The sequence below is a fragment of the Hypomesus transpacificus genome, chromosome 26, assembly GCF_021917145.1.
Source record: "Hypomesus transpacificus isolate Combined female chromosome 26, fHypTra1, whole genome shotgun sequence".
Lineage (NCBI taxonomy): Eukaryota > Metazoa > Chordata > Actinopteri > Osmeriformes > Osmeridae > Hypomesus > Hypomesus transpacificus.
In genome coordinates this window covers 2,219,745-2,239,829 of record NC_061085.1, presented here as the reverse complement: position 1 = coordinate 2,239,829, position 20,085 = coordinate 2,219,745, and the positions used below count along the sequence as shown (strand labels likewise).

General features: G+C 40.3%; 1 protein-coding gene across 3 annotated transcripts in view; it reads left to right on the top strand.

The window, feature by feature from the left end:
- The window catches only part of zgc:113223 (uncharacterized protein LOC541424 homolog), a 130,247-nt gene that overhangs the window by 87,003 nt on the left and 23,159 nt on the right, over positions 1-20,085 (top strand). For 2 of the 3 annotated variants that reach the window (XM_047049920.1, XM_047049922.1), the window contains exon 7: positions 674-835. In XM_047049920.1, the coding sequence (XP_046905876.1) occupies positions 674-835 (162 nt within the window). Of the gene's footprint in view, positions 1-673; positions 836-8,683; positions 9,884-20,085 lie in introns of those variants that run through there. The other variant, XM_047049921.1, reaches the window with a different exon arrangement.

Below are 20,085 nucleotides of genomic sequence, written 5' to 3'. Positions count from 1 at the left end.
CCCTCAGGAACTTTGTGATAGGTGTTGATCACAGATATTTTGGGTGCTGGCTGGTGGTGCTGCCACCAAAACTTTGAACCCCTCACCCAAAGTTACGTTCCAAAGATAGGTTTACTTGTTTGCTAACACTGACGAGAAAGACCACATGAAGATGTAGCTAATGATGTTACGTTATATCAACAGCTAATGTCAGCTGCATACCTCACACTACTTTTTAATGTTTACAATAAGTTACACACAAAGATTATGTTATTTCATTGTTACCATAAGAAAATCAACTGGTCTTGGTCATGACTTGTTCTCAGTAAAGGTTTAGGTGGTCTTCACTGATACTGACAAGTAAGTCTCTAAAACCAGACAAAAGGATAATCATTTTCAAATGGTAATGTTTTCAAATAATAATTTTCAATATATTAATAAAAACATTCAGTACCGGCCTATACCCATTTTAAATCATTTATTTTTTAGAAAATATGTTTGACTTTATTTAGGCTGTAAGGTTGAAAAGTGGCTTTCCATAAACAACAACCTACACATTCTACCAGATCTTGATAATCATTCACATACTATTGTAAAGCACACGATACTCAAAAGTAATACCGAGATTGGGTGGACAGTCTATCCTAATATCAATGTGACTGTGTCGTTTACTTTTGCATGTATTCACTACCAGACCATTTTCAACACCATGTGTGGCTACAAGGTCCAGGATTTGGAGGAGACCACTGCACAGGGGAGAGTGTACACCACAGGCTGTCTTGACAGGATTGTATGGTGGGGGAAAAGAAACCTTTTCCTTGTGGGTGGGCTGACTGGGGGGCTGCTCCTTCTTGAGGTAAGACAAAGTATTAACTTTTTACAGTATTTTTTTATTTTTGTTATCACATATTCTTTGATAATGGTTACCCTTTATTTTATGGTCTGTGTAAAATAAAACCAAATATTTAGCAGGTTTTACTTATGTAGTAGGTTTCCAGTGCAGTAGTAACTCATAGATGAATGATTCATTCATTTATATGCTTCAATTCTCCTATTTGTTGTGACTGACTTACAAACTTTACATTCTCAATTGTTTGAGGTTCCATGCAACAATATTTCTCCACATACTAAAGAGCTACTATTGGTGTAGCTGCCCTGGTGCAGCATAACAGGGCAGCTTGTTATGCTGACCTTAATTCAAAATTAATTATGTTACTTTGTTAAACATTAGTAAAACATTTACCTCCATAGTTGTTGCAAAAAGACCATGGCAAGCATGATAGTTTTATGCCACAGTTGGGCCAAAGGACTGCATGCACGATTGTTGATCTCTCTGTATATGTGAGATTTGTATAGTTGGAGGTGGAAAATCGGAAGACACTGTGCACTTGAATAGTCAGGATGCCGGATTACTACAAATTATTTATTCTGTACCGTACATTACTTAACAGAGCGCTCTGTGATTGATCCACTGGAGGACACCTAACATAAATGTCGTTCAGCCAAGTGATCCCGACTCCAAACACACACAGTCTTATATAGACTCACATCTGGTCATTCTAAACAATTGTTAATCAATACAAACAATGAACACATTCTTTTCCATAGTGGATTGTTTATAACAAAAGGACTCAACAGCAATTAAGTCAAACAGCTGCTTCATTAGCACCTTACTGTAAAGTCTCCAACTGACCCTTTCAGGAACTTCCTACTAGGTCAAACTAATCCCCATTGTATCAAGAATCTTAGATAAAAGGACTATAATTCATCATTTGAACTGCAAAAGATTTCTCCATTGCACCCTGCACTATTTTCCTTACACAGGGAATTAAACAACAACCAGAAAAATACTAATCCCATCAAGATAACCATTAACCCACACAATACAGACACCAATATAGCCATCCATTTACCAAACATTCCCCAAGTCCCTTCTAATCAGGACCAATTATTTAGCCAAAGTACAGATGGTTGATAATGCTCTAGCTATAGACCCATCACTTGCCGTATTAGTGGGAATATATGTGCAACATACATCACCAAAAAGTACACAAACTTCCCCTCTTTCTGCTAACAACATTTAACGCAATTCCATTTTGCCATTTCATCCCCAAAGTCCTCGCTAATTGCTCTGATAACCCATAAATGGCATCAACCGTATAGTTATTGAAATGTTGCTGATTATAATAAACATAATGAATCCAATCAGTATTCTTGTTAATCGTAGACCACCAACAGTGACGTGCGGTGAGCAGGGCCACCCATAAGGGGGGAAAGGGGGGAAAGCTTTCTGAATCAGAATCAGAATGGGATTTATTCGCCATGAAAGTTTGCACAGACAAGGAATTTACTTTGGCAGGAAGGTGCATACAATAAACATATAAGAACCTACAATTTAAATATGTGGACTATCTATACTAAGGGTACATAAACTAGCAGTATTAAGTGGAATTAGAATTAAATAAAATGTACAATAAAATAAAATCTAAGTTGTCATAAAATAAAATATAAGTTCAAGTTCATGTCTTTTATTTGTCAGGTACACAGATCAACACAAGGTTAGACTGGGCACTGAAATCCTTAAGACAAGACAACGCAAGCACCTGGCATAACATAACATATAAGTACACGGAACATAATTTACATATATGCTGATCTTAAATAAGTGAGACTTCCTAACTATACAGGATTACAGATTACAGATAACAATTAATAGTACACTATAGGGGTGGGCTATATGGCCAAAATCTCCTATCACGGTATGAGTAATTTTATATCACGTTACGGTATATATCACGGTATAGTAATTGTTCTGTAAATTCAATTAAAGGGGCAATTGACTGCAAAACTGATTTTACCTTGTCATTGTTGAAAAACGACAGTTTGGAGGGTAAACTGAACATACCGTGAATATCAAAGTCCATTGACACCTCTTTCCTATTCAAATCTCAAAAAGAAAAAAATTGTCTGTAAAACGCTAGCTTTTCAACAAAGCCACCGGTCCTACGTAGGACCGGTGATCGCCCTCTTATTGGCTCTGGTCTGTATCTTTGTCACGCCCCAGAATTTACATCCAGACCAGCCCGAGGTAGTGTCTATCTCCGATACTAGTTTAGCTGCGCGCTGCTCTGTGTAGGCTACTTAATAAGGAATTACAAAGAAGAACGTTTTGAATTATAACAAGGATATTGAAAATGGACCACGGTCGTAAATGCTGTGTTCCAGGCTGTACAGGGAAGGCTAACACTCACAGTCTTCCCAAGGAGCCAAACATTCAACAGGCATGGCTGCTGTTGTCTATGAGAAGATCCCGGCGAAGTTCGACACTCAATCATTCATTTGCTCTGAACATTTCACCCAAGACAGTTTTGACAACCTTGGACAATTTCAAGCAGGATATGCTAGGAAGCTGAACCTGGAAAGAGGTGCTGTTCCAACCGTATGCTCATTGCAACCGCAAGCTATAAGGACAGTATGATGTTGTGCTAACAGTTATTAGCAATGCTAACGTTTCCTGTATATAGCATACCAGGTAGAATGCTAAATACGTTTCTACACACATCAAATGACTCTAGCTAGACTAGCTGTAGTCGGCATTAGAAGGGAAGCTTCCGAAAAATAGCCAGAAAACGAACTGCAGTCTGGCTTATTGCTAACGCCTGTCTAGATAATCTATTTGAAAGAACTGGAGAAAGGCAGGTTCTAGATACAGGATACGTTAGCATTGCTAGTAACTGTTACTAGTAACACATAGACTGTAGGCATGTAAACAAGTTTAGCTTGCTAGTTAACGCAAGAGCATAGGTAGAATGTGTGATAATTTAGCCTAGTTTATTGGCAATGGGGCTAACGTTGATTCATGTTCCTGACTGTGTTTCATTCAAGTAAATAACCTGTGTAATGAAAATCTACAATTCACGATGCATGTTTGTCCAGATCTTTGTCATGTTATTTTACAGCAAGATATCTAGAGCTAGCCTAGCTAGCTAACTGAAGCCGAGTAGAATCACGATATGGTTTGGTTGCTAAGCTGTAGCCTAGCGTTCTACCCACCTAAGTCAATCCGGTTTGCTTCAACAACAGAAGTGGAAACAAGTAATGTTATCATTTCAAATGATATATAGTCAATCTGTTGAAAACAGTGTTGTGTAGACACAATAGATTTATTTGCGCTATTTTATTTCAAGTCTCCAACTTCGGTGTTTCAGCCAGTGCTGCTGTTGGCCGTGTTGCGTTTTTGCTCCCAGCTTCACTTGTTGATAACCAACCAATCAGCGCGCAGCTTATCTAAATATTAATGAGCATACCATAAAAGGAGAAAAGCTAGTGTTTTTTCCCGGGAACATTTCAGAGGATCTGTCAGAGGGCATAGAACAGCACCCGGGCCATTTTCAACCCAACCAATGTTACATACCCTATTAGGAGACCTTAAGGAACAGTGTGAAATACCCAAAAAACCCAGTCAATTGCCCCTTTAAGAAATGGAACAAAATAACCATACCGTACTCATCATCAAACTCCATTATTTATTACAAACAAAAACAACAGCCTCACATGAGACAACACTTCAGTTAAAACCAAAAGACTCAAAAAAGTTACCAGTACGAGCTTTCCGATTGGCTGATGCGCGGTCATGCCATCCGCGTGGTGACCCGCTCACAGGTCAATACAGATCCGTAATGCCCTCTGGCAAAAAAAAAAAGAAATGTGCGAAAGTGATCAGTCTGAGGCCCCGTTTGCACGGAAGAAAAACGCATGTATTTTAATGCGGTTTGGCCTTTCATTTACACGAAAACTGAGGTTTTATCACGGAAAACGATCATTTCTAAAAACTTCGACCAAAGTGGACATTTCTGAAAACTCTGTTTTCGTGTTTGAGTGTGCACTAGCTTAAACTGAGTTTTAGGTTCTCAAACGTCACAGTATGGGACTAAAAAAGCATAACGTCATGAGAGCGTCCTGTTTATAGTAATAGGTGCGTTCGACTTCATGCAGCGCCGGCGTCGCCTGCAGCCCGGCTGACTTGAAAGAGCCAATGGCTTTCTCAGCTTCAACGCAGCCGGCTGTCGGCACCGCCGGTGCTGCATGAAGTTGAACACAACTAGCGTAATGAGGTCATTTATTTGTGAATTGCGTTATATTTCTGAATCACGAAATACATTTGTGCATCGCATTTGTGAATCATTCAAACAAATGAACCTTGCGCCTGAAAGGTGAAGGAAGTCGATCGTGTTATTTGTAGTTGTTGTTGATTTTGAAAATTCTGATTGGTTTGCATGGCTCTATCCTTCACATTACACTGCCGCCTACAGGTTTGGCATAGTTATGATGGCACTCGTGGGTGTATATGCGGGTTAATGTAAACAGAAACATTTTTGAAAACGTACTTGTGTGTACAATGTTATTTTTCAAAACGGAGGGGCAGAAATATTATTTTCTGTAAATACCCTGCTATGTGTAAACGTGGCCTGAGTTTTACTATCCATATAACTTCCGTTTCGGCGTATCAACCTTGTTAAAGCTCGGTCGATACGTTAAAGCCTCAGTTTGATATTTCCCGGCAGGACCTCACTCTCAGTTAGTAAGTAGTTAGCCTTCACTCGTCATCCTAGATCAAGAATGCTAGCAACGCCACCAGTGTAATTTTACAACAATCATTTTACAGCACGAGACATAAAACTTGAACAACAAATCGAATTGGTTACCTGCAGAATGGGTCATCAAATATATAATTAATTAGCATCGGCATGAATGTGGTCCGCTTAGACAAAATACACTCCACATCAAAAATTCCGTCAGACCAACGCAAATGTGCTTCAGCTCAAACGAAAATGGCTAATCAAATAAAAGTTAAACTACAATTCTAAATATCGCAAGAATGCGATTTATATGATGGCTTATATACAATACAACAACCAGACATTTAATTGACACGTGTAATACAAAAATATACATTTACATTTAGTCATTTAGCAGACACTCTTACCCAGAGCGACTTACAGTAAGTACAGGGACATTCTCAGTAGTGCAATGTTACTGATAGTGCAACCAGTAGCTGAAAGTGACAGAGTATAAGTGACTAGTGTGCAGTAAATCAATGTCCATATCAGTGTCCATTCAGAAGCCTGATGGCCCTTGGGTAGAAACTGTTGTCCAGTCTGCGTGTGCACGACCGGATGCTGCGGTAACGCCTGCCAGAAGGCAACGGGGTAAAGAGACTGAAGGATGGGTGGGAACAGTCTCTTAGAATCCTGCCGGCTTTCCTTAGGCAACATGTGTGGTAGGTGTCCTGTAGGGCTGGGAGCTTCCTGCCGATGATGAACTCAGCAGAACGTACCACACTTCGTAGGGCCTTGCGGTCCCTGTCTGTGCAGCTCCCATGCCACACTGTATACAACCAGTCAGAATGCTCTCTATAGTGCATCTGTAAAAGTTAGTGTGGATGACTGAGTCCATACCAAACTTCTTCAGTCTACCCAGGAAGAAGAGGCGCTTACGGGCCGCTTTGACCACCTTGTCCGTGTGAACAGACCAGGTGAGGTCATTGCTGATATTCACCCCGAGGAACTTGAAGCAGCTGACCTTCTCCACTTCCGATCCATTGATGAGTCGGGGTGCATGCTCCTCCTCCTGCCGCCTCCTATAGTCCACAATCATCTCCTTGGTCTTGCTGATGTGAAGAGAGAGGTTATTGTCCTGACACCATGATGTCAGGGTGTCAACCTCCTCTCTGTAGGCTGACTCGTCACTGTCAGAGATGTGGCCCATGATGGTTGTGTCGTCAGCAAACTTAACAAGGAGGTTGGAGCTGTGCGTTGCCACACAGTCGTGAGTGAACAAAGAGAACAGGAGAGGGCTGAGCACACAGCCCCAAATATAAGTTACCACTTACAATATAAAAATACAAAAAAGTTGAGGTCCTGGGAGAGGATAGTGCCCAGGAAGCGGAAGGACTCCACTGTGGAGTCACTCAGGGTGATGGGGGTGAGTGGGGGTGTGTTCTTCCTGAAGTCCACAACCATCTCCACTGTCTTAAGAGCATTGAGCTCTAAGTTGTTCTGGCTGCACCAGGTCACCAGGTTGGCCGCTTCCCACCTATAATCAGATTCCTCTCCACCAGAGATGAGCCCAATGAGGGTGGTGTCGTCCGCAAACTTTAAAGAGTTTGACGGACGGATGACTGGAGGTGCAGCTGTTGGATTACAGGGAGAAGAGCAGAGGAGAAAGAACGCAGCCCTGAGGTGATCCGGTGCTGATGGACCGGGAGTCAGAGACTTGTGTTCCCAGCTTAACGCACTGCTTCCTGTTAAACAGAAAGTCTGTGATCCACCTACAGATGGAATTAGGCACGTTCAGCTTGGAGAGCTTGTTCTGAAGCAGGGCTGGGATGATGGTATTGAAGGCAGAGCTGAAGTCCACAAACAGGATCCTGGCATAGGATGCTGGGGAGTCCAGGTGCTGTAGAGTGAACTGGAGGGCCATGTTAACTGCATCGTCCACAGACCTGTTGGCTCTGTAGGCAAACTGCAGGGGGTCCAGTAGAGGGTCTGTGATGGATTTAAGGGGCCCAGCCGCGGTGGGGCCCAGCCGTGATGCCAGCAATACTCATATCTTAAATATTTTAAGAAATTATAACAATTTTTTTTTTTTACTCAAATAATCACCATTACTTAAAAAAGATAAACATAAACATTGCATAGTTGCCTGTTTTCATAATGAATATATTCTGCACTTTACCTTAACCACTTAACTGTGGTTAACTGTAAACTCAAAATCATAAAAATTACTTACGCTCTACAATGAGCCAGGAGAGGCTCAATCACAATACTTGCCATTGAGTGTGAAATGGCTAAATAAATTGACTTCAAAAACATTATAGAAGACTTTGCATCCAGAAAGACAAGGAAAATGGCTGTATAATAGGCAAAGATGAAGGCAGGTAAATTGCATTTTATACTAGAAAATGTGGTGTGAGTGTAGCAGATCTCAGTGTGTCAAATTGTTATTTTAATGTGTGTGTGTGTTTGTGTCTGGCCCGGCGCCACACAAGTTGTTAAGGCCTCTCAGGTATATTTTTTAAATGTCATGTTCAAGTTTTATGTATAAAGATGTATTTGTTTTGCTGTAATGTAGCTCCCATCACTGAGTAAATCTCTCTCAGTTTACATATGTTTTATGTAGGAGAGAGAGAGCACACATGTGCGTTCATTAATATAAGTCAAGACCTATTAGGGGGGGCCCATTCACTGGACCTTTTCAGGGGCCCAGCCATTTCTATGGGGCGGCCCTGGCGGTGATGTTTGTGGCTTGGGAGGCACTGACTCTTTCAAAGTCAGATTTACAAATATGTAGGACCACCTGATTCAAATAAATGGGCCTGATAATGACCCATTAATTTGAATCAGGTGTGTTTGAGGAGGGAAACATCTAAAATGTGCAGGGCAGGGGGTCCCGAGGACCAGGATTGAGAACCACTGGCCTAGAGTGCTGACTGTGGAGAGGATGTTATGTTCTGTCTTGTCCAGCCCTGGTTTTGTCCAACACTCCGGTTCACATCTTCCAGTTCACCTCCCAACCAGACGCACCTGTTACCCATCTATCGTTACCTGCACAGTTCATCTACCCTGGCTTCCCACAATCTCATTGCCAGTTCAACGTTGCTGCCTTGCCCTGCCCTATCTGTTTCTGTCCCTGTGTGCTACAGACACCACCATCCACCACCTACAGCTCCAACCCCGCTTCCTCCTGTCTGGAATCCACGGACCTCACCATCATTACCCTCTGTTTGGCTACAATAAACCTGGTTCATATCCCCATCAGCATCTGAGTGTTGCATTTGGGTTCACCTGTCACTGTCCGGGCAGCCGGGATCATAACAGAGGAGCTTCGGAATCTGGTTAACTTTTTTTTTCTAGTTTGCCAGCATTGCCACAAGTTTCACCCGTCATGCTTCATTTTTGGATCAATAGATACACGTTTTTGAAATTGCCGGTAGAGTCCTATTTCTGACCGCACAGACATATAAAGGATATCTACGGTTTCTTGGGTCTTGGGTCTCGGAAAAATCCTTATTTTTTGATTGGACGTATAGTTTTGCGTTTAAGTTAATTTGTTTGAGGTTTGGATTATAGGTACATTTCTGATATTCTCTCTGGTCGTTAACGGTCACAGCTGCGCCATGGCACGCGCCACTCAGTCTCTTACACAGGTGTTTAGCTGCTGTTTAGTAGTGATGGGGGAAACAAAGCTTTCCGAAGCAACAAGCTATTTGACAGAATTGTCTCGAAAAAGCTTTTTCGAAGCGTTCGATACATCATCTCCATAGGGACATCTGCTGGTCAGTTTATGGTATGGCGACTGTATCGAGCGAAGGAAAGAAGCAAGTGATGTCAAGTCCTCAAGACATCAGTCTCACAATTGTCATTGACAACTTGATAAATAAAGGTTGTGTGACAAATGTTTGCAAGTGTCAAAAATATGTTATCATATATCTTGTTGTATTATAAACAACGTAACGTTTTTGCTACTTTACGTTTATAAAATTTATTTGTAGGTTCTTATAACATTAATTACACAAAGTATTCAACTGAGTATGGCTTCGTGGAAAGAGCGCAGCCTCTCACTCAGACAAAGTGAGATTGCATCCGCTCACCCGGTTTTAGTGGAAGTATATGCTAAATGAATACATTATTATATGATAATGTAAGCTAGCGGTTAAGGTTTTGGAATGTGGTTTTGCAACCGGGAAAGGGATGGCCACATTTGAAGGCTGGTAAAACTAGAGAAATATGTAGGCTATGTGCTTGTGTACGATTCAAGACTTGCATGTACAGTAAGTAATTTCACATTAAATAATGTATTTAAACTCGAGCTTGAGTGGTGCGTCGCTGTCTTCAATGCCACAGCCTAAACTTTATGTCAAAAGAAACGTTTTTCATTCAGCAACAGCAGCTAGGCTAGCTTGCTCGTAGCACAATTCAGCTTCTCCACGCAGGGCTCTAGACTGAGACCAAATGGTCGCTTTTGGCTTTGTTACTGACTATGATCGCTTCCAGCAAACTTTTTTTGAATTAGCCATTTTCCCCTAAATAAATATCAAGCTTATTTACGTGTTTGGTGGCATATTTTCAGTTAGCAGGTGGTACTGTTTGAATCGCGATTCCATCTGAAAAATACTGATGGTGACAATGTTGTTAGAATAGCTTGTTTCAAAGGGGGTTCATTTTGTTTCATAATAAACTGACCCATCTGCCACCGACGCAAGCAAGCACACCCTACAATTTCCCCAGAAATTTTACCCTTTCTAGGTACAATAAATTGTTTGATTTGGGGAGTCCTCAAATATTTATTTTTAATTACTACTGTGATTGCTTAACCTAGTCTTGCTGTACCAAGAACATCCCCATGCCTCTCCAGACATTTGTAAACCAGCACAAAATCACAACCACAGGGCTGCCAACTTTTCCAAAAACCTTGGCGTGAGATTTGGTAGCACCCCCCCCCCCCCAGGCGAGGTTTCGCAAGCTTTACTCCCCCAAAGGCGAGTTTACACGGCTGTTTGCGCGTCAATGTTGCTTCACTCGGTTAACCTGCGCGTCGTCTGTTACCTTTTACAACGTTTGTATTACCGGCGCCAGCTCTAGGGGAAGCTGGGCGGTAACATGTGGCACACAGTTAAAGGTAGACTGTGTAGCCAAAAGGTGTGATGATGCTCATTTATTTCTGAGAATCATTCAATTATCTCACATAACTAAAACCAATAAAATAAAATAGGACAATAAATAATTAACCGCATATTTGGTAATTGACAGTAAAGTCATATGAACAAGTCGATGAACAAGTTTAAGAAAGTTTATTGCTTGCGGCCGGCCCACAAGGAGACAAAAACATTACACGCCATTGTGCTACAAGTTTGTCTGCTAGCATGTTGTGCTAGCTAGCTATCATTCAATTATCTCACATAACTAAAACCAATAAAATAAAATAGGACAATAAATAATTAACCACATATTTGGTAATTGACAGTAAAGTCATATCCAAAGCGACTGTCAGAAATATTAATCTATCTTTTATGGCCTCTCCAGTAAGAGAGAGTGGTCAGCCCTGGTCACCTTGTTTACACATGCCTCATGTTACCCAAAGTTCAGATTTGGGGGTAGGCTTCTCTAGACACACAAGAAATGCTGAACACAGAATCATTCTTTTACAGGATAAATGTTCAATTTTTCCAACATATCCCTCCTGTTTATCCTGAATAAAATGTGTTATTCCAAAGCCACGCCTGCACAGTCAATAAAAGAAAAATACATAAAAGAAAAATAATTCATAAAAAATCTAAAATGTGTAATAATCAATAAGACTTTACATCATTATAGTCTAGTAGTGTGAATGCTTGGGCATGACGGAAGCCCATGGTATTGGGTAAAACCCGTCATCACGCAGCAGAATGGTCATTTGGCGTCTAATGCGTTGGACCTCATCTCAGATCTCCTTCACACAAAATCAAATGGAAACAAAGATTGCAACAAAGACATCAATACAGAAATTATCAGGATATAAGAATGTGCCTAATTGTTGTCAACATGGTCATCTCTAAAACCATGAAAACATTCAGTAGACTGTCAGTCAGGTTTTTCTAAGACAGGCCCTGATTGTGCTCTTCCTCTCCAGGTTAGGTGATAAGCATTTCTCCCCAGATTTTGTCTCCAAATGTACTCCCCTGGTCAAACTTATCTCAATTTTATAGATGTGAAAAAGAAGCTCCCCCTCCCCCGAAGGTGGTCTCTTACAGAGCAGTCAGGACTTTAGATAAACAGACATTTCTCTCCAGTTTATTGCAACTCCCAAATAATACTTCATCAAGTCACATAAATGAAATATTGTAGTATCACAGTATTGTTATCTCCTCTTCCGACAGTCAATAACTGTTGTCAAAAGATTCAAACTTCTACCCTGGAACATAACAAATCAACTGGAACTTCTTTATGTAACTGATAGAACGTATCATGATAGGAGTGTTTGTACCTACATTTTATTCCACAGAAAAGTTTATAATTTATATCAAGATTAAAACTTCACTTCTGAATCTATTTAACATTTGCATTGTTCCCAATGAAACTACTTCCATAGTCATAGCACCATTCAGAATTGTTCATACCTTTTTCAACATACGAAACGGAATGTCATCCCCAAGACAATTCCCCTTGTTTCTCAAAGTCCAATTTGCTGAAACGGATGCCATGATTGTGCGCATGGTGATTGTGTAATCTTCTCATAGAAAATGTTGTCTGTACTATAGGCAACCTCAACGCACTGTACTATAGGCACAGCACAGAGTTTTCCTTAATTTGACGTCAAACAAAATGCACTCTTGACTCACGTGTACCATGCCATCCTCTCTGAAACTAGCCAGGAATGACCCCGTTCACCTTGGGTCATTTTCCAGGACTTAACGTGACAAATCGGTCACCACAATCCAGTCTCCTTAGGCCAGGGACCTCTCACTGGATTGAGACAGCATCTCTCTCCTGTCTGCGAATTTCAGAAGAAGTAGACTACACAGTAATTACAATTTAATTCTCACAGAGGTCAGTTGAAAGCAACTGAATCGCCGTTGGTCCATTACTGAATCTTCACATTTCTTTAGCTCAATAACGTTCATGCATATTATGTTCTCTCTCAAATAAAGTATGCTAAAAAAGTTTCTCTTGAATAGTTTGCAAATCCATATGCTGTGAACACTCTTTTGTTATCACTGCCTCCTGTTGAGACATGATTAATCTCATGGCTCAATATTATAGCATACAAAAATAGATTATTCAGTAACATAATAAGTTCCTCCTGTGAATTTACACAACCCATAATTTTTGTGACACTTCTTGTATATCTCTCAAGACAGTCACATCCACATTATACCTTTCCTAACGTTAAGACATCTTGTATGGCTGCCTCTTTTGCCGCCACATCAGCTTTTGCATTCCCAGAAAAATAAAATCTATGTTATCAGTATGAACTTCTAGTAGACCAAAGAAATTCTTCATAACCAATACCTTTCCTTGTAGATAGTCTTTTTAGCCTATTTAGTCTACACCATATGTCTCTGTTGGCCGTTGATTTCTTCACGGAGTTTGAGACGTGTCTTTTAGTTTAAAGAAAGACTCCCCTTGGTAGTCAGACTTGTGCCTCAAGACTGTGGTGAGTAGTACCTGATACGGTCCCTCCCACCTGGGCTGGACCAGTTCTTTCTTTTAATAACTTTAATCAATAACCAATCTCCTGGTTTGACTCATCCACTCTTTGGTTTACTGCTTCACCTGGAACAGAATTTAGCAGAAGATATCTCTTTTCTAGTTAGCATTTTGTATGAAATCGGTTAACTTTTTGATCCACCTATTCAGGAATTTGGACTACTTCTAGTAGAGCCAACACAAGTTCTTCAGAATTCTTATCTTTCCAGGTGATCATTGCCCTATTTATCCATTGTTGAGCAAACATATATAACAAGACAATACCTCATCATTTGATATTCAACTCCTATTACTTATGTCTAGAAATCTGTTTCTTTGTTCCCTTTTAAACAAAATCAACTGTTAGTCTAATTTCTTTCATTCCAAAAACATAAATTATTTTAGATTCTCTGTTTAACCAAATCGCACCTCTTTTTGTCAAAGATATGATAAAAACCATTGTCATTATCCCAAACCAGAATTTAATCTATAGGCTTCTCAAATTAAAGTGTAGCTATTAACCAAACATTTTTCTCCAACTATATTTTCAATAGAGGTCAGATAGGTGGAACTTCATAACTTGGTTTGTCTGCAGTCCAAAAGCTAATTAGCACAAACAATTTATCAGACTTAATGAGTCTTCCCAAATTATTTCAGAACGAAGGTTAAAATAACCGCCTTTATGCACTAATACCATCGTTAATACAACCATATCACAGACTAACTGTGTCAAACATTGTGTCAGGCTCTTGACAAAACATCAAAATAAAACTTAAAGCCAAATTACAATCAAACTCAAAATAAAAGTACATTGTAATTATTTTATCTTTTTCATTCTTAACCAATTTGCATCTAATACCTTTATCAAAACTCTTAAAATCCCTACATTCTAATATTTTGATTTGAAATGTTTTCCCATATGCCTAAAGAACATGCATAGTTCCCTTTTCAGAACATCAATGTAATGTAAATGTAAACATCAAAGTGTTTAAACCAATCATTTCTTCATGATTCCGTTTCATTTCATAACCTTCCATGATCCTCTTAAACCAATCTTGTATGTAACTTTCTAATAATTTCCTCACAAAATTAAACATTTGTGAAAAATACAGCTTCAAAATAACCCAACTTGAAAAGTGCCACCAATTGATTCCATGTCAATGGATATTTGATGTGCAAGTGGTTATTAAAATCAGATGTAGATAATAATGTTAACATTTCAAATTAAATCAAATCCTTAAACAAAACACATTCCTTCGCCAAATAAAAACAACCTTCCTGTCTAAACACAAACTTCCCATAAGTTCCCATAACACACAAGGTTGCAATTAGTGAGTGAATCTCGCCTTTTGATTTCAAAATTAGTCTTCTACTAATTCTCTGACCCACATTTTAATTTGCTTTAAACTATCGTTATCATTTTGTTTCATTAAATCCATGTTCGGACAGTTAAAACTGCTCCCAGACCTAAGTCACTCATGCCAGTATTACGCTCCGTAATTACGTCAACCAAACAATGCCCTTAAGACAATAGAAAATATAAATTCTCCCCTTTTCTTTTTAAACCTTTCAATTCACAATTTAACAAGAGTAACATAAGCCCGTAAAACAAAAACCGTATTCTTTAACTTCTCAAAAGTCTTATCAAAGCATACAAAGAATACTCCTTTGAATATTCCTATATTCACCATACGCCCTCAACATACGTAATGCACGGACAATTCTTCAAATCTCAATGTTGTGGACCAAAAACCCAAAACGAATAATTTGTAGTTTGTATATGATTTAATGTAACACTCTTCTTACTTTCTCAATTACTCTTAGTTTTTACTCAAATAACTAAAATCTATCAAATTGTTTCTATCAGCACCCGCTTCAAACTTCGAACAGCGCGCGATGGAACAAAGCAACCATCTGTGTTGTTCTTTTTTAACAACACAGATGGTTGGCGTTTACCTTCTATTTACTTAATTTTGCTCTAGTATAACTCTTCTGATTTTATTAGAACCAATTTATAAACCAGGGGTTCAATTTCTGCATTTTTATTGAACACCATCACACATCACAGATATGCCGCTTATAAATACAAGTTCTGGTCGGAAAAGCTTCAAAAAACTCCCTGTTTGGCTAGGAATTACAACAAATGTTGATCACGCATTTGTTAACCACCAAACTTGGAATTCTTCCAACGAACACATCTCTCAGCATTAATACTCACATAATTATGCAGAATTACCCTCTGGGATCACCTTTGTAAAACTTCAACGTAACGGGACTCTTTTAGCCCCCACCTTTCCTTGGAATTTCTGAAACTCATGTAAAATCTACTCAAACAACCAAAAACCTTGTTAGCAAATGTATCAAAATACTCATTTTTCAAATTCGCGTCTTTTTAATCTCTCAAGTTCTCAATTAGTCTGCGTGTCATGTGTCATGTGCCCAGCTAACACATGACGTTGCGGCAACGTTGCCAGTAAGTGCTCAGTTGGTAACCCGCGACGTTACCTTCTGGCAACGTCGTGGCAACGTCGTAGCAACGTTATAAAGGGAATGTTGCCAGTTGGTCCCATGGGCAACGTTGCCACGACGTCGTTCCTTGGTCGGCTGGTTACGTTATTTTTAGACCAGTGGGCAACGTTGCCGCGACGTCGTACCTTGGTCCGCTGGTTACGTTATTTTTAGACCAGTGGGCGACGTTGCCGCGACGTCATACCTTGGTCCGCTGGTAACGTCATTTCTAGGTCCGTGGGCAACGTTGCCGCGACGTTGTACCTTGGTCGGCTGGTTACGTTATTTTTTGGTCCCATGGACAACTTTGCCGCGACGTCGTACCTTGGTCGGCTGGTAACGTCATTTTTAGGTCCGTGGGCAACGTTGCCGCGACGTTGTACCTTGGTCAGCTGGTTACCTTATTTTTTGGTCCCATGGACAACGTTGCCGCGACGTTGTACCTTGGTCGGCTGGTTACGTTAATTTTGGTCCCGTGGACAACGTTGCCGCGACGTTGTACCTTGGTCGGCTGGTTACCTTATTTTTAGACCCGTGGACAACGTTGCCGCGACGTCGTCCCTTGGTCGGCTGGTTACCTTATTTTTGTCGCAGGACAACGGATCTTGAGTGCAATATAGTGGTTTATATATATAAATGTAGACACTGCATGTAATTCATGTGCTGCTCAGCCCCAGCAGGTCATTGGTCATCAATGTTCTCATATGCAGACACATCGTAAATTAAAAAAGACAGAATGTGGAATATAATTTAGTCTTTCATTCTTTACTATAAACATGTACAAAAGCAATCAATGTGTGATGAGTAACATGATTAAGCAAACATTATTTGTAGGCTATAGCACACCAAAGCTGTATGACATGCAAATTTGTGCTCCAATAGTTTTGTAATAGGCCTACAAAATTGTTAAATGTGACCAAAAGGTAAGCGACTCTTAAGAGTTTCATTTTCAAAGACAAGTCATCACAGAATATTACAATTCTTCCTTAGCAAACCTGCCCCTCAGTCTGCCCCTGAGCAACAACTTTGCGCATGCCCATTTCAAGGCATAGCTGAAACTGGGCTTCCTAAACAGTTTTTGCCGGGGTCCTACCGTCTTTCACACAATGGATTTTACCTGGAAATAAGTTACTTCAAAGGTGAGTTTCTTTACAGACATAGTTTTAAATATATAAACATATTTTTAGAAATTGGATGGGGCATATAGGTTTGAAATTGAGTTGTTTATAGCGTTATATCAGATTCACATTGTTTACTAGTAGGCCTACGTTAGAATTTCGCTAGCTAGGTTAAACCCTCCAGAAAGTTGTTTTGAAATACTGAAAATGCATACATGTTATCAAAGTTTAGAGTCTCAAAAATCACCCTCAAAAGAATCAGTGAAAATAAAAGTTCAGAACTGTTAGAAAACCTTGTCCCAAAATAGTTTATTTAGTTAGCTAGCCCTGAATTTTCAAAGACGCTAGCGCGTGGCTGATCACGTTCACAGTCGGTCATGGCATGCACAGCAATGGCGTCTGTAAAAGTATCATGTCACTAATTCTTCCAATTTGTACATGACATTTGTTTTTGGATAAGTGTATTCGTTTTAACCTTTAGATGCGTGAGTTCTAAATATTTCAGACACTTTCACCAGAGTACGTGAGTTATTTTTCCAAAACGGAAGGTATGTAGCTTTAATTAGCTTCCGTTACCTAGCAACCTAAGATAATACTCGTACCAATGCTACTACTTGCTAGTGTTACTTGTTAGCCTACTAATTGTACATTTTGAAGCCATACTGTAGTGTTTATCATATAGTTTCTGCCCATCGGAAAATAGTTGGTTGGAATGTTCAGAATCACACATGTGCGATGCTACGCTGTGGGGCCCTGCTTTCGAACGATCACATATGTGCGATGCTTCTTCAATATCAATATACTAATAGGCTACTATGTACGTAAACTACATTCCACTTTCATTTCTGTACAGGTGATCCGACCACCATCACAAGTACTGTGTCCCTTGGAAATTATGGTAAAGTAATGAATGACCGTTTATAACAGTGACAATAATTGTATGAGCCATGGCAACCCTAAAGGCTATGCTTTGAAGCAAAAGTATGACTTAAAACGTTTGCATCACCAGATGCCATACCTCTAGGTGTCAACTCTGGTCTGGTGGAGGAGAACCCATAGGGTGCCCCGGAAAACAGCTGGCAGCCAGGCAAGTGCAAATATAAGACACTCAAAAAAATACTCATACCATTGCCATTGTAAGGCATACCTAATTGTAAGGCATACTTAAGTTGTTCTGATCGTGGGGGAAACATATTTGTCAAAACAACAAATGTTGTCTTACTAATGCTTTGTATACCCCATTCAGCTGTACCATCTTGGGCAAAGACCAATCAAGGTAACATTTGTTATGTACATCAATGTTACAGCTAATCTAGAAGAACCACAGTGTATGCCAATCATGCAAACTCTTGTAAACTTGTTTTACTTGTCTTTAATTACAGACACATTACAGGTTATGCTCCGGAAGATGGAGACATTGGAAGAGAACCAGCGAGAGGCTCTCCTGTTCAGGCGACCACAGGGCAGACACACTGAAGAGGTGCCAGTGATGGACCTACAGGTGGCCCAAACACAGGCTGAACTTCAAGACCTTGAGGAGTGCCTTAAGGTGCTGGAGTTGCGAAAGAGAGCGGTAAGTGTTTGGAGATCCCACAAACTATGGCTTACACGCATTCAACGTTCACATTGGTGCTGACAATAAGTTAATGACTTCTAATTCCAGACGCTGTGATGAAGTAGAAGACGGGACTGGGAGAGAAAGCTGTGGAGCTCCGCATAGAGGAAACACTCAAACACACCCCGGCAGCCCATTCAAAACCAGCCAGGTGAATGATCATGTTTGCAACTTCCATATCCAATCTTTCACATGGCTATGACACAAATCTAGAATCACATAATATTTTAATTGATGACGTATATTATTTTAGATGTGATTTTTTTAATGACTTGTATAGCCCCTTTTCACACGTGCGATTATGTTAATCGAACACTAACTTATTTTGTGCTTCCTTGTCAGGGCCAACAGACAGAACTCATAGCGGGGACTGGAAGAAGATTTTAATTCATTTTTTGCACTTTGTTTGTTTGGCACTTTTGTTTTGCAGTGTTTGTTTTGCAGTGTTTTTTTCTTTGCAGTGTTTGTTTTGCAGTGTTTGTTTTGCAGTGGCACTTTTTATCACGTATGTATATATTTTGGCCATTTTAGTTTTTTAATTGTAAATGTTACATGCATACTTTGTGCATTGTCATTTTAGCAGATGCTCTTATTTACAGTAAGTACAGGGATATTCCCTGGAGGAAAGTAAGGTGAAGTGCCTTGCCCAAGGACACATCATTTGGCAACCTTCTGATTTAATAGCCTGATTTCCCAACCGATCAGCCATCTGACTCCCCTTTAGTATAGGTAGACCACATATTTAGGATTCCTATATGGTGAATGTATATACCTTCCTGCCAAAGTAAATTCCTTGTCTGTGCAAACTTTCATGGCGATTAAAACACTTTATGATTCTGAAATGCTGCCTCGTTTATGATTTAGCTTGAGTCAGGCTACACATCACACAAACATATTCCTCCTAACGTTGGCTATCTATTATACCAAAACAAGTAGCCTTCTGGGCAAATGAGGTCTGCATATGAAATATAGGTTACTTCATAATTAAGTAAATTGTTGACGTTGCAGTTACGGACTAGCAACGTCACAAAATTACGTTGCTAGGAGGTCGCCGTTACGGACTGGCAACGTCACAAAACAACGTTGCTAGGAGGTCGCGGTTACCGACTGGCAACGTCGGAAAATAACGTTGCCACGACGTCGCGGTTACGGATTGGCAACGTCCCAAAACAACGTTGCTAGGAGGTTGCGGTTACCGACTGGCAACGTCGGAAAATAACGTTGCGACGACGTCGCGGTTACGGACTGGCAACGTCAGAAAATTACGTTGCTAGGAGGTTGCGGTTACGGACTGGCAACGTCGGAAAATAACGTTGCCACGACGTTGCGGTTACGGACTGGCAACGTCGGAAAATTAACGTTGCCACGACGTCGCGGTTACGGACTGGCAACGTCACAAGATGACGTTGCGGCAACCTACTGGCGCCCCACAGATGCACGGTCCCGCAACGTCGCCAAAGACGTTGCGGCAACGTATGTTTGGTCATCGCGTGACGTTGCGACAACGTCAGGGCAACGTAAATGTGTTAGCTGGGTGGTTATTCATCTGGATCTCAAACGTCAAGTTGCAATTCCTTTACTACCTGTACCCGCCGCCATCGCTGTTGAGTCTGTAAGTTTGTTAGCTACAAATGTCGTT